Source organism: Haliaeetus albicilla, chromosome 5, assembly GCF_947461875.1.
Source record: "Haliaeetus albicilla chromosome 5, bHalAlb1.1, whole genome shotgun sequence".
In the NCBI taxonomy this organism is placed as follows: Eukaryota; Metazoa; Chordata; class Aves; order Accipitriformes; family Accipitridae; genus Haliaeetus; species Haliaeetus albicilla.
Window position 1 is genome coordinate 6,791,631 of NC_091487.1, and position 17,215 is coordinate 6,808,845.

The 17,215-nt window shown below is 47.3% G+C and overlaps 1 protein-coding gene across 1 annotated transcript in view; it reads right to left on the reverse strand.

Annotated features, from left to right (window-relative positions):
• RTN1 (reticulon 1) overlaps positions 1 to 17,215 on the reverse strand; it is a 122,079-nt gene that overhangs the window by 37,847 nt on the left and 67,017 nt on the right. Inside the window, exons 2-3 of the mRNA XM_069783191.1 lie at positions 15,066 to 15,803; positions 9,934 to 10,716 (exon numbers count right to left, since the gene is read on the reverse strand). Of these exons, the coding sequence (XP_069639292.1) occupies positions 9,934 to 10,716; positions 15,066 to 15,803 (1,521 nt within the window). The remainder of the gene's footprint in view (positions 1 to 9,933; positions 10,717 to 15,065; positions 15,804 to 17,215) is intronic.

Here is a 17,215-nt window from a genome sequence, read left to right on the forward strand (position 1 = left end):
AAGATTAAGAGTCAAAATGACAAAAACACGAGACACTCTTTCTTCAGAGGAGAAATCAAGCCCTTTCAATTGTTGGATCATTGCATGTCCCTTATTTTCTATATTCTTCTGAAGTGACATAAACACAGCAGCCTGCCAAGGAAAAGGAAAAAAAGTAAATCCCCTCCAGTCAATATTGCTATTATGTCCCAATCACCAGTGCACTCTCAGAAGCTACAGAAAAACACCAGTAAAATCAATACCCACCTCCAGGTTTTATTCCCAATGGAAATCTCCTACCACATGCCTCCCCTTCACTACATTCAAATACTATGCTATCTACCAGACACAAATAGCAGTACTCGGGGAAGCCCTCATTCTGCTTAACATCTGAAGAATTTGAGTGTTAAGACACCCTGAAACAGGCAGAGATATTAAAAAGTTTGTATTTCACCTCTCCTTGAGAGCTAGAGAGGTATTTTATATCACCAGACCTTAATCATAAATTTAAATCTGACCTGAAATGAGTCCAAACTGTTCATTTGAATTAATGAATAAAACTGGTGAACACCCATGATTCCCAGCTCACGGAGCACTGCGGAGGTTCAGAAGCAGCACTTCTAGCAGATCAGAAAACAAAATATTCCAGAATTTTCCTGCAAAATACTACATTTATGAGAAAATTGCATTAATGGGCAAAATATTTTGTTAATAAAACCAAAATGTTTTATTTTTATTTTTCCTTTGCCTAATTTGTTTTATAGTATATAAACTTCCCTAAGCACCTTCTGGGCTAAAAACATGAATTGGTATGGAAAAAGCTCTTTAACATCATTTACAGAAAAGCCTTGCAAGTGGTATAACTTTTCCCCTTCATTACATACTGCATTTTTTTCTTGTTTCTGTACACCCAGAATAAATATCTCTCCTTCCTGTATTTTCTGTCAGCCCCAGAAAAGCTATCAATAGGTTTTAGATTTCTTTGTCAATAACAAGTCTCTGAGATCTGCTGGGAGTATCCAGGCAAAGCATCACTATATCTAGGCATCTGGGAGAAACTGCTTGTCATCAGATTGTCAGTGTCACAGCCTTCCCTGAAAGCTGAGTCATTGATCGCTAACGCCAAGAGACACCAAAAGGGACACCGTGTCAAGATTTTGGCTTCTAAAACGTGCTTCAACTGTGAGTGATTCTGCAACTGAGGTTTGTCCGCATGAACAGAAAAATCACTTGTGAGCAGAGCAGTTGTCTCCTTGCAGCCTTCCCCAGGAGCAGGACTGAGCCAACCTTGGGTGCTCAGCTTGGCAGAGCATGGACATGGGCATGGACATGGACGCGGATGCGGACGTGAACATGGACAGGGGCAGAGCCAGCAGTGGGCTTGTGCAGCCCAGCTCGCAGATATAGGTCTTCACAGATTACATGTCTTTCTTCTTTGGACCTCTTCTCAGAAGGTTCCTGTTTGTATACAGATACCCACCAACTAACTGTGCTTGGCTTAAACTTTGCCATTCATGGCTTTGATATTTAAACATTTGACATAACCATCAGGCACCTGTATATAGTCAAACAAGTAGCTCTTTTTTTTTTTTTTTTTTCCTGGTCACATGTAATCTCGACCACCTGTCAGAAACATCTTATAAACACCATCATGTGTCGTACCTATCAGAAAGGTCTGTATACTCCTGTTTGAGTGCTATGACTTATGACAGCTCATCAGAGGCAGTCCTTTGCTCATAAAGGGAAGATATATGAAAACAGAAGGATAAGGACTATAAATTTTTATAGCTCTGTACTTAACTCACACACAGGCAGTGGAGCGGATAGCAGTCCCAAGAGAAGATGTATGATCCTGCTACATTAAGCTATGCCCATTTTTTAAAGCACCTCTGAGCATCCGGCCACTTTGTTTAAGATGCTTTGACACTTAGGCATTAAAAGTTTGACCTTAGCCAACACATGGGGAGTAATTTTCACGAGCACAGCCAAAAATCAGGGGAGGAAACAGATGACAGGGGTGAAATGGGCCAAATGCTCAGGCTATGGACAACACAGGTTGTGATCTGAAGGGTATGAGATTTATTGAGATATTTCTGAAGGTCATCTCAAGACCATGCTTTGGTATATGTGCATGGTGCTAATCATGAGAGGGCATCATTGCCCTTGGTGGTCACTGATCCCAGCCACTGTCCAAGCAAACCTTCATTTGGGGAGAGGAGAGAAAATTCCCTGTTCTTTGCTTCGCTCTGATCCTTTCCAGGGCTCAGGCATCTCCTCTAAGTGACCACTCCTTACCTAGGAGACCCTGCTATCCTCCCACCAGACCAGGACTCCAGGGAGAACCCCAGAGCCAGTGCCTGAACATCTACCAGCTTTCCTTGTCCCCTCTGCAGAGAAGACAGGTGACCCTGCAACCGCTCCTGAGGCCAGAAAGTGCCAAACTCACTCCTGCCTCCCTGAAAAAAAAGGGTCTGGGAGGAGTAGAAGAGAAATCATGTACAGCACAAACCTGCCGGTGCGTGCACTGTTCATTTCCACCACCACGACCTGCACGTCTCCAGGTTTCTCCAGCTCAGCTTCGGCTGAGTTATCACAGCTTGACAGTTATAACAAGCTGTCATGTGGCAGCTGAATTGCATTAACTGGCCAGAAATGGGGAGGCGGGCCATAGCCTGCTGCAAAGGCAGAAACATTTCCAACTGCCTGGCCCACAGTGAAAAAGGGTAGCTGTGAAGTTCCCTCTCCTCCTCTGTGGGCAGAAGAACGTGCCCATGAGTCGCTGCTGGGGCAGCTCAGCTGGGATGGGGAAACTCCTCCAGTCACAGTGGCTGGAGATGGTGTCTGGGGCCCCACTGCCTCGGTTGTTCAAAAGTCTCTGGAGTGAGACCCCATGAAATGAGGCCATCTGAATGTGTCTGCAGAGTCCATGTCATCACAGCTCGCTGTTTATGTCCTATCATGTGTTCAGAGTCATTTTTTAGATTCCTTGAACAGAGCAAAAGCAGAATTGCAAAGCAGCTGGAAGCCAAGAACTCTTGGTCTACCCATCTACTGCTAAACCTCCCAAAATACCAAGAATGTACCATGGAAAGGTGAATCCCTGGTATGAAACTACTCTCAGTAAGAAGAACAACCCTCACTCCTTGCTGCAGCTCTGCATGCCTCAGACACTTTCATTTAAAGATGTTTTTTTACTCTTTATTGACCACTTTTGATCCATCTAGCCAATAAATAGCTAATTGGCTATTTTTGCTGTAACTTTGGGTTGCTAGGCCACAAAGCCAAGGAAGAACATGCATCAGAGCAGAGAGACAAGAGCAGGCTGAAGCATGTCTTAGCTGTGTTTTCTCCTGCCCACCACCTTAGTCTTAAATTCATCCCTGACCTTACATCAGGGCAGTCAAGTAGAGGTATGGAAGGAGAAGACTGGCCTGGACAACAGACCAATTGCCAGTGCTCCAGTTGTGTCCCTAGCATGGGGTTTAGCAATGCAGGTGCCATTTCTTCCTCTAAGACCCTCTATATATAAGCTATTTCACTGCTTTGCAACTGAGAGTACACATGACTAGTTCCTAAAGAGGGTAGACTGGGGAAGGGCCATGCATACAGCAGAGTAAGAGAGAACTGTGAACCAAAGTGGCCTGTGGGATCAGACAGCCCAGGAGAAAGAGAAACCATTTTGCTCAGGGGAGGAGTCTGGAAGATTTGTGGAAAAGTTATGCCTGCAGGACCTCTTCCACTCAATGCCTGCTCATGGTTCTTGGAAAACACCAGTCCCTCTAGGTTCATCTGCTCTGCATTAACCAGGCAAGCCCACTTCAGCTGGCATTCAACCATCTGACCAGTAAGTCATTCAAGTTCTCTGTTTCTACATTGAGTAGTACCTCTCCTTTACCCTGCTCTGCAGTGTACCTGCAGCTAATGGTGCTGAGGCAGCATCACGAGACTGACCCAGATTTGCGAGCTCCAACTCTCAGCTACCCCCAAACCTCTGCCTTTGCTGAGAAAATGGACAGGTAGACAAGGCCCTGAGCAACGTGACCAAACTGCTTTGAGCAAGGGGCTGGACCAGAGACCTCCATCGGTCCCTTCCCATCTAAATTATTCCATGTGGGAGGCAAGCACACCAATCTACTCCAAGATTTTGTGGCAAGGCCAGGCCTAGATTCACATGTTTACTTCTCCAGGTGGGTTTTACCCCACTCCTCCTACAGCATCACAAGGTGAAGACACTCAAGCCCCAGGCAGGACATCTGTCTCCCCTACACCTTTTCCAAGCAGGGACTTTCCAAAGGATGCAAAGTTACCGGAGGCCCATAAAAAGCAAACTGAAGCACACAAAACAGATGGGCCAGAGTGTGGAGGCACTTGCAGCAGATGGCACTAAAATATTAAACTAACATTACCGTATGCTTAAGCCGCAGCCTGGCTTGCTGCTGATTGCAGAGCCAGCCTGGTGAAAACATGCAGATGAGAAATGAGCCTCAGATTGCTAAATCACCCTACCAAACATCCCCTTCTGATGGAAAAATGCCTCACTAGCAACTCCTCCAACAGCAGGGATGTGCTAACATGATGCAGACGACGTTTTGCTGAACAAAAAACATCCCCGATAACTTAAGGTCTGTTCCAGATCTCTGCCAGAAAACCATCTCCTTGAGAAACTGTGTAAAATCAATTTGTCTGTGACACCAAATGGGTGGATGCAGTGAGAGATTAAACAGGAAAAGCCCACACTGCTTTGTGCTTGTCCGCTGTGTGACAGCCCTGGACACCATGGGATGGCACGAGAGGAACCAGGGAGGAGGGGAAATGTTCTTCAACCCAGGGCATTTTCCAGTGTCACCCCAAAACAAGAAGTGATCCTGACTGCAGCTTGTGCCACTACCTGAGAAACACTGGGTCACCACATAGAGATGGGTGACCACGAACTTTGGTGTCCTCATGGGCGCTCAGAGCCACAGCAGCCATGAAGGGTGTGTGGTAAGGACACGCTCTTGTAGGGGACTAACCAGATTAATGCTACAAAAGCCTTTCATAAGGCATGAAAAACAGGATGCCTCATAGCAGGGTGGCATAGGACTGTGCTGCAGAATAAAGCATTTCAACTAATGAACTTTATTTGGCTGCGTTTCCAGCAGGACCCTGTCTGGAACCTGGGTCCTGCCAGTTGTGCCGTCAAGCACGTGAGCGACAGCATGACCCCATAGCCCCGGGCCTGGGTTTTCCTTTTCCTATGCTAAATTTTGCCATAAAATAAAAAGAAAATGAAAGTAAACATTACTATTAATGTCCACATCTTTTTATTTTATTTAACCTGAGCTCAGACATCTGATCTGTAAGGTAACAAGGTGTTGCACATTTCATTAAATGGATCAAGCAGAAGGAATCTCCTAATATTGTCATTGAAGGAGAGGCTGGAGAGAGACATGATGCCCCAGCATAAGTGAAATCTCTGCCCAGGACCAGATCCCCAGGCTGTGGGACTCCAGCATGCAGTCAGCCAGGCCACTCTGGCAGACAGCTGCCGACAGGCACAGCAAGAGAAGACAGGAAAGCACTCAGCCAAAATGCTCCTTCCCTGCCTGCCTTGGTCCAGGCTTTTTTGGGCTTCTTGCAAACTGCCCCAGGCCAAAAGATGCGTGTTTCCAGGATAGCAGGTCTTTTCTGAAATTTCCTGTATACCCAAGCCATGTGCAAGCCCAGCCTGGATATCATCTGGGCTATGCAATGTCACAGTGCTGTGCCGGCCACACTGATCCGTTGTATTATTTTCCAAAGTTTGTGAAAATCTGTTGCAAGACAGGGTTTTCTTAGAGCAAACCTAAAAATCTGCATTTCTTGCTCTGGCTAATAGAAAAAACAAATGCACCTGCTCTTCCTTCTCTGTGGCTGAATATTTAAAAAAAAAGGAGGGGGGGTGAGAACTGAGCTGGCAACCTCCTTTCCTGTAGAGCCACAGCCAGATGTGCTCTAAGCCCTGTTGTGTAAGGGCTGTAGGGCTCCGTCCACCTCTGAGGGGGAGATGCCAGGAGTGATGCAGGGGCAGCGACAGCCAAACAGCTCTGCCTTCCCCTCTTTGCTCTGCAGGAGGCAAATGAGTTGGTAACACTAACACAGATAGTTACTGCCCAATTCTGGCCAAAACAAGGCCTGTGTTGCAGCAAGCAGCGCAATCTTTCTGACCGTGCGGAAAAGCGAGCGAGGCTGCTTAGCGGTTAACAGCATGGGAATAGCTCCACTCTTTAAAATCGTGATAGTCAGCTCCAGTAAAATGGAGGTAAGAAGTCACTGCCCATTTTTGTTACTGCCACTGGATGGCAACAGACGTTAAGCAGAGATGCTGAGTTATCACTGCACAAACCACACATGCACTTGAAGTGCTCCACCTTGTTATTTAGGGAAATGCCTAGCAGACACACCAGAAAGGTCTCTGAGGAAATAAGCCGCAGCCTGGCAGCAACACAAACAGCAAGACTGCTCCTGGGGTCAGGTTGGATGCTGGGCTTTCACTTTGCACAGCTTCTCTATGTATTTCCTGGAGTGTGCACTCAAAATCAATTTTTGTCTTGCCAGCCCAGGGCAAACTCTTCCGATGAGCCATGCAAAGTATATTTAATGCCATGGATATGAGTAAAAAACTCCTTGGTGGAACTACAGTATCACGCTGTGAAATAGTTAACACCTACATGTGAAACTGATGGCTATTTTTAAATTACATATACCTGGCTATGAGCTGGCCAAGGGCCACAGAAAGATCCACGGCTGGGTGTCAAAAACACAGCCACGCATGTCAAACAGCTTCATTTGATCCATCAGTTTCCTACAAATCTCCAGACATGCTGGGCTAGCACTGACCTGAACTCAGGTGGGACTTGCCATGGCCATAGGGGGATCAGTGCCCACCCGGACTCTGAACATCACTAAAACCATTCTGTCTTAATAAGGATGTGCGGTGGTAGCGTAACACTTCTGAGGTGACGTGTAACAAGGAGATAACAGGAAACAATGAAGGTTTTTCTGTTTTCTCTCTTTTAACAAATGCATAGTCACATCTTGTTAGTATTCTCTTAATGACAGATAACTACAAGTAAGATAATTCTCTTAATTAATGAATGATGACACTGTTCCTGCTTTGGGTGACATCGTTCTGCTGCACCTCCATTGTGCGGCACTGCCACATCTCCCTCTATTTTCACCACTTTGGCTGAGTGTGGCCCATGCCAAATGCCTGCCAGGTGCATCCGAGTTGGCGTATGTCACATATATGATGCCATAATGTAAAGCTCTGCCAAGACTTCAAGCTGATGCTATGAAGGCAATCCCTGTCCCCTTGGATGTGCTCTGCCACACCATTTCCTTGCCAGCCGATGCGGCTGCAGGCTGATGGAGCCTGAGAGGACCCATGGGGGATGCTCTGGTTCCACCAAGCCAGTTAACACATCACCCAGTTCACCTCTGATAACCGGAAAACCGCTGAAGGGTTTCACGTGAATTCTCCGAGTGAGGAACAAGCTGTCCTTTCCCAGGTCAGGAGATCCCATACTCCACCTTCAACATAAAAATTTAACTAGTGTCCAGACACAAGTGACCTATGCAGCAAGTACCTGTGACTGGAAGGTAGCGTAAACTGGATCCCACTATCATCCATAGTTTCTTATCTTGAGTCCGTCTCTCCATACCTTGAAATCAGCTTTAAAAAGTTACACAAGTTTTAGGAATAATCTTCTTGAGAGGCTTTATGTTTTTATTTTCCTTGCCTTAGGCACTGGAGTGTCTCAATGAAGCAAAGCACATACTGAAATAGTCCTCTACGCACCACCAAATAGTAATTAGCTGTCTTGTGTCTGTCCTGGAGGACAAGTTCCTGCCACTACTGTCCTACAGGGAATACAGATAGGAAAATACGGACACGCTACAACGCAGGGAGAAAGTCTGCTCATGCACACAGGGATTTTCTCTGACCACCATATGAGAACAAGCCTCTGTTAGCATCAGTTTAGGCAACGACAGAAATTAAATGAGACGCAATAGTTAGGCCAAAAAAATCTGCATATGATCAAGGGGGACTGAATATTGTAATAGGGCCTGAAGTCTCAAAACTGAGGGACAGGCAACTAGCTGCCCACGTGACATTCCCCAACTACTTTCCCCAAATCCAAGATCAAACTGTTAGTCATGTGCCCAGATGTGGTTGGTTGCAGAGACCCAATGCTAGAGACTGCAAGAAGGGTGTGTAAGGTAAATTCAATCAGCCCTACAGCTTCTAGGGTTTGGGCAGGGCCTGGGCCAGTCCTACAAAACAGGAATTTGGGAAGTGGGAAAAAAATGGTTGGAGCTCATCCTATTCATGAGGGAGCTAAGAGATGCACAGTGTGATGTTGCAAGCTCTGAGAATCTGGGAGGAAAACATACTTACAAGCCATAATCATATGTTTCTTATCCAGCCTATTAATGTCATTAGTTGATTACTGCTAAGAATATCAGTATTAACATATTTTATTGCACTGCAGATCTTGCAGTCCTCAGCACATTGTGCAAGTTCAGGCTGTTCCCTTACTAGACTTGCAGGCTTGGGTTTGCAGTGCTAGATAAATCAGTTGTAAAAGAGTGCCACTTAAACGTGTCTGCCACATCTCCAGACCATGATGTGGTCAAATGTCTGCACAAAAGTGGATGGACAAAGAAGATGCTCTCTAAGCAGCGGGGGTGGGTTTCGCCCCCCCTCCATCTCTACCAGCTGCTTGCAAGGAAGCAGCAGCTCTCTGAATTGCAAAACAACATCCGACAGAAGAGCCGTGGACAGCCGCTGCCCCCCAGCCCAGTCGGGGGAGACGACAGAAGGGGAGCAGTGCAGGCTTGGGGCAGCCCCAGTGTCCCTCCCTTCCACGCCAGCCTACAAAGCCAGAGGCACACAAAAGTCCTGGCTATTTAGAGATGGCATCTTGCAAAGAATAAAATGCCTTTTTCTCTTGTGCGCCTTGTGAACGAAGCCAGTTACAGGCTGCAGGGACGCCTGGCAATGTCAGTGTGCAGTGTCCACGTGCTACCCTTTGGTCCTCAGGGTTTAGCTCAGACCAAAAGCAAGTGGTGGCTCTAAAGGTTTGGTGGGTCCAGTCAGACCTCAGCACCTGGCACAACAAGCCAGGACCTGGCTGGCTCTACACTGGCTTTGAAGGGATCCTAGCAGACAAGTGCCATTGAGCCCACCTGAGTACCAGGGAAGTGTCATGCCTTTCCCCCTCCCAGAGCTGGATTAGGGAAGGGGCTTTCAGAGGGGCACACAGGATGCCCCAACGCACACAGAGCTGGGATGAGCACCCCTAAGCCACCCACCTCCCTGCACTAGCCTGGAAACATACACAAAGCCCTCGTTATTCAGGATGGAGGGTGTCAGCCACCGTGAGAGAGATTGGTTTAAACTGCACCACCTTCAGAAACACGCAGACCCACCAAACCCAACCCCTTTCCTCCTCCAAATCTTTCTTTTTTCCTAATTGTATACTCAAAAACATCATTCTTAACATTTTTGGGAGGGGCAGGACCACCTCCCTGATTACACCCCTTCCCTGGGGCAAGACAGGTAGTATTTCAAAGGAAAAATGATCATTAGTTGCTCTTTGTCCTCCAGATGCCTGACGTACAAATCAGTCTTACGTTACTGGGGTTCCTGCTTGAACCGGTATCTATATGCTTAAGCCTAAAAATTATTGTTGCTGGTATTTTTAATTTTTTTTCCTAAGGGAGAGGAAAAGGAGAAAAAGAAGAGGATGGGAAGGTCAGAGATAATATGTGCATTGTCACAGGTATGCCCAGCTTTGAGTTGAGGTTATCGAGTGCCAGCAGCTCCCCCAGCTCGGCACTACTAACATCTCCCCTGAAAGGAACAGGCACTTCTCCCTCCTCCCCCTTCTCAGCAGCATGTCAAAAAACAACATAAACATCTGCATTTACCTTTCTGCTTATTTAAAAATGGTAGTAGGGGCAAAGCCAAGGGACTTCTTTTGCCAGAGTCCTTGGAAGACACTTTACTTTGGTTAACAACAGTTTCTTCAATGGGTTTCTTCAGGATTATTCTTTCCTTCAGCTCATCGGTGCTGACGGCAGAGGTCGGGGGCTCAGCACCTACTTTAGGTGCAACAAAGGAGCATTTCAGGTAGGATGCGGACTCTGCCAGGTTTTCCATGTTCATCCTGCTCTCTGTCGTTTTACTTGCTTCGTAGTCTGAGGTGTCAGTGCGCGAGCTGTTCTCTTCCTTGATAATGTCCATGACCATGGGCTTCATCAGAGGGGAGTCCTGCTCCCTCTTTGGGCTCTCTTCGGAGGCCGATGAGGCATCGCAGGACTCGATGATGAGCTCGCTGTCAAGTTCAGCCTCCCGCTCCTCCCGCAGGATGCTGTACTGGATGGAGGGGGAAGCGGGTGACGGAGGGGGTCCTCCAATGTGGCTGAAGGTCATGTAGTTGGAGTGCAGCACCTCCTCGGCAGCCAGTGGGTCCTCCGAGACCAGCTCGATCTCTGAGTCTCCTGACTCAGCGCTGCTGGCTTCATTATCCAGGGGTGAAGAGACAGCAGGGCGCCCAGGTTTGACCCTCTGGTCTCTCTTCTCCGTGGAAAGGGCTGGTGACTGCTGTACCTCCGGGGTCTCAAAGGAAAAGCTTTTTGCTTCCTTGATGGCACTGATGAGTTCATCCTCCGACAGGCTGCCTTTGCCCTGCGACTCTGAGCCAGATGGTTCTGCCACCCGGAAAGAAAGGGGGGGGGGGGAAATTTGTTAAGAATGAGATTTTCTGGCTGCTTACACAACAAACACAATAGATTTCAGGCCAGCATGAATCCTTCTAGCAGGGCTGGTAACATAGACAGAATGTCTCCCTGTCTGGGATAACTAACACTAATAACAGCTTGTCCTTACAGAGCGTTTCCCATGCACATACTCATTATAAAAGAAGTATCATTAGCATCATTTACTGAAGAAAAAGCTGAGGCACAAGGCAACGCTGGTCAGTGCTTGGCCAGTGGCTCAGCAATATGGTTTTCACCAGGAAAATCACCAGTCATGAGGAATGTGGGCTCAGGCCACACATGACAGCATCTGACTGTCACGGACAGATACGGGTCTGTTCTGGGGAGAAATGCACACAGAGCTGGTGGGTTCCTGACACTGCTGATCATAACAACCCATGTGTAGTTACTAGTAGTTTTGTCAAACTTTAACTTTCAGGTGTGGAAAGTTCCAGGTCAGAAACTTTTCTCAGACTTTTTTTTTTTTGGGGGGGGTGGGGGTGGGAATTCTCTGTTTGCTTTTATCTCAGCTGGGTCCAAGAATGAAACTCATTTTTTTACTGTAATTCTTAATATCATTAAGAACTACATTAACAAAATAATGACTGACCAACTTGTCACCCAAAATCTGAAACAAAAAATTTCTCTGCATTTTCTGGCTCACACTGGAAGAAGACAGACTCAGAGAGTGAAAATGAGCAGTTGAAAAGGCTGGCTGGTCATCCAGGATTAGCAAGGAACCCACAACCTGTACTAGAAAGGAACCTAGCACCAGACTTCCCACCTGTTCTGCCTCCCTGTATATCACTCTACCACATGGGATTTTGTAATGAAATAACAAAGAAAGTAAAATTGCATGTAGAGTGTTCACAATAAGAGGTGACGGAGGCAGCATGAGGTGCATCAGCAGCTGTCTTGAGTTACTGCATGGGGAACAGGCTTCACTTGATCATTCACAGAACATCAGCGAGCCTCAAACCCAGACTGCACCTGGTGCGTCAGCAGCAAGGCCAGTCAGGCCGCCTGAGCCTGTCAGTGCCAAGGGGGACCACGGTGGCAGTTTGCATCCGATTCCCTGCCGGCACCTGGCCACCGCCGCCTCCTGATCACCGGTTTCCACTTTGCACTTCACTCACCCAGAGACTGCTGCCATCCACACCCAAGACCCTCCCTTTTGGGGGAAAAAAACACTGAATTCCCCAGTCGCGTTGAAACAGCCATCAAGCACACATGGAAGTTTGTCCTCTGGACTCTTGAGTGCTCATTCACTGATTTTATATCATTATTAACATGACAGGGATCACTAAGTGGCATTGCAGGCATTGAGTGTTCAAGAAAGCCGTCAGGAAAAGAGACCGCCAAGTTTTCTCCTGCTGATGCTGGTAAAAAGGCCCATGGCAGAACACCACCTGTGTCTGCACATCTGGGGACCACAGCGGAGTGTAGGGAGGTTTCCAGCCCTTCGGTTGCAGGTGTGGGGAGCCCCGAGCTGACCTGTGCCCGCTCCCAGTGGGTATTTGCCTTCAGTCTAGCCCTGCTTTGGGTGCAGCCACTGGCATCGGCCCCCTGAGCCCACCCAGCTGCACTGGCCACCTCTGGAAGCTCCTCTACAACAGAGGGTGGGAAAAAGATTGTACCAGATGTGACCTGGGACAAAACCACTATTTCTGGCTATTTCCAGATTTCTCATGGCAATAGTGTAGCTGATTTCTTCCTGATCATATGCCTTCCCCAAGATGAATCATGTAAACGGGGAGGTTTTAACGATAGCACCCAAGCCACGATGTCCTACTGGGAGATGGGTAAGAAAAAGAACCTACCCACACCCCCCCAAGCAGTTTTGGTTTGTGCATCTGCGAAAATGCATGTCATCAGCAGTTTTGAGCATATATTGTTGGCATGTCTGCAGCTCCTCTGACAAAACAGCTCTCTTGTAACACATCCTTCTTGCATGAGAAAGTCCTTCTGCAACCCAGAGTATGGCCACAGACAGGATTAAGGTGTTTGGGACTGTTATGACACACTCCTGTCCAGATGCTGGGAAGTTTCTGTTGCATCAGCCGCACTGAGCAGGACCCTGTGCATCCTTTTCCTCTGGGTGCAGGAAACCCATGTGAGCTGCACCACTCTCCTGCATTACCGCATGTGAGCATTTTCTCACTGAGCGATGACTTAATCCGGCACGCATCCAAACGGGCATGTGATCGCCAGCCCTTGTAGCGCAGCAACGCACCGTCCCTTGGCTTCATCCTGCTCCTGCCTGCGCTGGCAGTTTGTAACTCTCAGCCACGGCATTTACCTTGCGAACAAAAAAGTCCTTTGTGGCCAGCAGCAGGGTGTCACACTTACCGCTGGCATGGGGAAGCGTATAAATACCCACTGCCTTTCAGTGCCAGCACAGTGTATGAACAGACCACGTCTTCCTTCCACAGAAAGATGATGGCCAGTAATTAAAAGCAAACTGTTTTCAAAAGTCCTGATCCAAGCAGGGGGGAACTGGGGGCTTCGCCAGAATGCTTGAGGGGTATCTAGGAGCAACGACTTTGCTGGGTCACTGAGTAGAAATAGCGAGGGCAGGTTTTACATTTCTTCCTCGCATATGAACACGGAGTCTGAGCGCAGCGTGTCCCCAGCTGCGGGAAAGGGGGGAAATCCAGAGAAAACACCCTGTGGGAGCCAGCCCCTAAAAGAAGATGCCTGCTTCTTTCCTTAATGCTATAGATAAGCAGTCTTTCTGGCTTTCCAGCACCCCGATGCAAGGCAGTGGGACCTCCCAGGGCTGTTTGGGCAGTGCTGGCAATCAGCTTAACCCATGGAGAGGAACATTCCCATGCCAGCAATCATGCTGGCCACACCAGTGCCTCCCAGTAAGGCAGCAGCCCTGAGGCTCAGCCACGCACTATTCAGCTGTTACGATGGGATACAGTTAACAAGTGTCATGGAGTCAGCTTTGAACAGTCAGCAAGAACTGAATAAATAACAGTTAGTGCCTGAAGTTCTTAATTACCTTGTAGTGCAAAAAGTGTTAATCGATAAAAAACGGCATGCCTCAGAAGTAGCGTGTGATGTCACGCAGTCAAATAAAAAGAAAAATGGGACTTTAATGTCTATTTATTATCTAAAGTTTCTGGCTGATGCAGGCAGGATAAAATCATAGCTGCGGTGGACTCTATCTCTTTTTTTGTGTGTGAAAGTGTACAAATGCACACTCGGTTTTGGATAGGAACTAGGTATTTCTCTAAGGGTAGATACCAGTGTGAGTGGAAATCTCAGACTGCCATTTTAAGGAAATTCCAGCTGATTTTTAAGTGCTTCTAGATGCCATCAAAGCCAAAGCAATGGAAATTTCAGCTTGGGGATGTTCATTGTCAAGTGTCAAATGTTCATTGTCAAAGGGTTTTGATCCAGGATGTTGAAATTTAATTTCAAGTCTGAAAATTGTTTCCTGTCACAGAACTTTATTCCTTTTAAAAACACTATACTACTTTCATATTTTAGCAGTATATAATATGGAAAATGAGGAATAGATATTACGTCCTACTGCAGTAATCAGACAATAAAAAATGTATAAACATGGGATTTTGGTGCTTCCCCAATAGAAATCAGGAGCCTTTAAAAGAGACTGGCCCTTTGTCCCTGCAGTCCCCTTTGTAAATGAGGTGACAGCATTTCTCTCCTCAGCACTTTCTAAAAGCAGCACTTTCACTTGAAAACAGCACTTCACCTTATTCTCTCCAAGAGCAAAGAGGTGTTAAAACAGCCATTAAAATTAAAAAAAAAATGAACCCAGACACTTGCAGCACCCTGGTCCCATACACCTCATTTCCTCTCGGAGCGTGGCCAGCCAGGGTGACCAAGAGACCCCAAAATCACTGGGATCCAGCCCAAACTGTCGGCTGGCTGACAATACCCCCAATGACACCCGCCAACTCACAACTGAAGATCCCCATGGGGACCAGGCTCAGCAAGCCTGGATCTGACCCCAGCCACGCTAGTGAGTGGCTCTCGGCAACTTGTTTCTGTGGATCCCCAGCCCTGTCTTCCCCTCTTTTCACACAGAAAGGGCAGCCCATCCTGAGCAGCGTGTTAGTGATGGGCAGCACAGTTCACATCCTCCTTCGGTTGGCAAAGCATGGTGCCTGAACAGAGTAGAAACACCTCCAGCCATAGAGACCCATTAATGTCTGCTCGCACCCCCTTAGACCCACCCCACAAACCCACAGTAATTCTCCAACATGTAGGGCTACAATTGCAACCACTCTCTGAATACCAAAAAAAATGGCGCCATGCACAAGCATTACCTGTGCCAGACGACGGTGGCGTAACAGACCCCGGGCTGTCATCTTCTGGCTCTGACACCGTCACCGTTGGTACCACCTCATGGCTCGGCTTCAGGCCGGTCTCCGGCTGAGTCGGGCTCGACTCTTTGCTGGCAGCTTCCCCGCTGCTTTCTGTCTTGGTGAGCATGATCTTGACAGGGGCTGTAACCACGGAGGCACTGTGCTGATCTCCAGACCTTGTGTCTTCAAGCAGGTCTTGCTCTTTGGCTGCCTTCGTGTTCTCCGAAGCCGGCCGCTGTGGTTCAGCAGTGTGGCTGGACCTAGTGGGTACTCCTTGGTACTTATCGATAAGGCCTGGGCTCTCATCTTCTGAGTCAGGGTCATGTTTTTCTTGGTATTTTATTTCTTCTGATCTACTTATGTCCATGTATTTATAAGCTTCTACTTTCATGGGATCTGCTAAGGTTTTATCAACTTCAGTAGACTCTGCAGGAGTCATTTCTATTCCCGAATCTGAGCTAAACAAGCCACGGGACTCAAACCCAGTCACATCTTGAACAGGATGCCCCAGCGTATTAAACCCCTCTGTGCTGCCGGAGCAGGGAATGGGGCTGTTTTCCTGCTGATAAATGCCCGTGAAATAGGTGGAGTCCCGTGGGGTGGTGTAGTGGACGTCCGAGATCAGAGAGGTGTAGAAGGAGCTGTCACCTCCATTGGCAGTGGAGCCATAGTCAAAGAGGTGCGATGAGGCTGTGACACCTAAAGCAAAGACACAAAAATGGTGTGCAATGAAGAGACAAATGCCTGCATGCACCAATCTTTCTGCAAAGCCGTACTCGTTCCCTGCTGGTTTTAGATTCAGTTTGTGCACCAGGCTTGGCTTTGCTTGGAAGCTCTTTGGGACTGTCTCTTACTATACCTTTGGGCGACATAGTGGCACATCTGTCAGATGAGGCTTCCAGCTGCTGCTGTATCTTAAAATAGCTATAATGATCCTGATAGCTGCTAAGAGTCCCTGGCCAATGTTTACCCAGCCTGTGCATAAAAATCTCCAGTGATGGCAATCCCAGAACCTCCCTCACAATCTGACTCAGGCGCTCAATAACCATAAAAAAAAATCCAATGTCCAAAACAAAAACAATCCTGAGCAAAAAATTTATTTATTTATTTATTTAAATACGGAGAAATGGAAGAGTTTCACCCTAAGGAATATTTTCATTAAGAAAAAAAAAATGCTGGACAGAAATTGAGATAGAGAGTTGGTAGGCAGTTTTAGGTTTCATTTGCTCTTTTAAAAGTAGCCACCCTAAATTTGTGAAACACCAGGGCAGAGACTAAACATCCTCATTTAGTGATTTCCATGTGCCCAGAAAGCTGTATCCTGTGTGCATCATCTACAAAACATGCTGGCATGAAAGCAGTTAAACCTCTACCCACGCCCATGCATCATTTTCGTACAGTACTTCTAATTCCCGCTGTCAAGCTTTAAGTGCCTGTGGATGACGCTAATTAAATTACAAACAATGGCCACTCTCTATTTGCAGCATTAATATAAAGCACAGCTCGATGATGAGAACAGCAAGATCTCCCATGAGGGAGGCAGGATGTGGCGAGACAAATTTTTATAGGGGCTGAGGGAACGGGTATGTAGAGGAACAAAGCTAATGTCTGCAGGAGCTGGTGCCTATAGGAAGGCAGTCGCCTCTTAACTGCTTGTGCACTGATGCATGCTGCATCGCCGAGGCTGGCTGCCTTTCTCCGACCTCTGCTCACCACCCTGCAAGGGATGTGGGGCTCCTGACCTGCTCCACATGTGCCCAGACCTGGGCTACCATGCACAATGCAAACTTAACAGTAATATTAAAGGGACATTGCTGCAGCTGCAAAGCCAGAAGCTGGGAAATGTCAGTGTGAAAGCTCCTGAGCTACTTGCATTTGGTTATTTTCTTTCTCCTTGCACACACATAATGATACCATCGCAACTATTTTTTCCCACAGCCCTCCATGCATTAGGCATGTGCAGCTCATTTAGTGAGTCCTGAAGCAATTTCTTTTCCCCTTAACACTGTTCAGTGTGTAGCAGCAGACTTTGTTTTACTGCAAAACTTTGCCGGATTTTACATGCACAACCCAAGCCCTGCACAAAGGCAGAATGACCATTTCCCTCACGA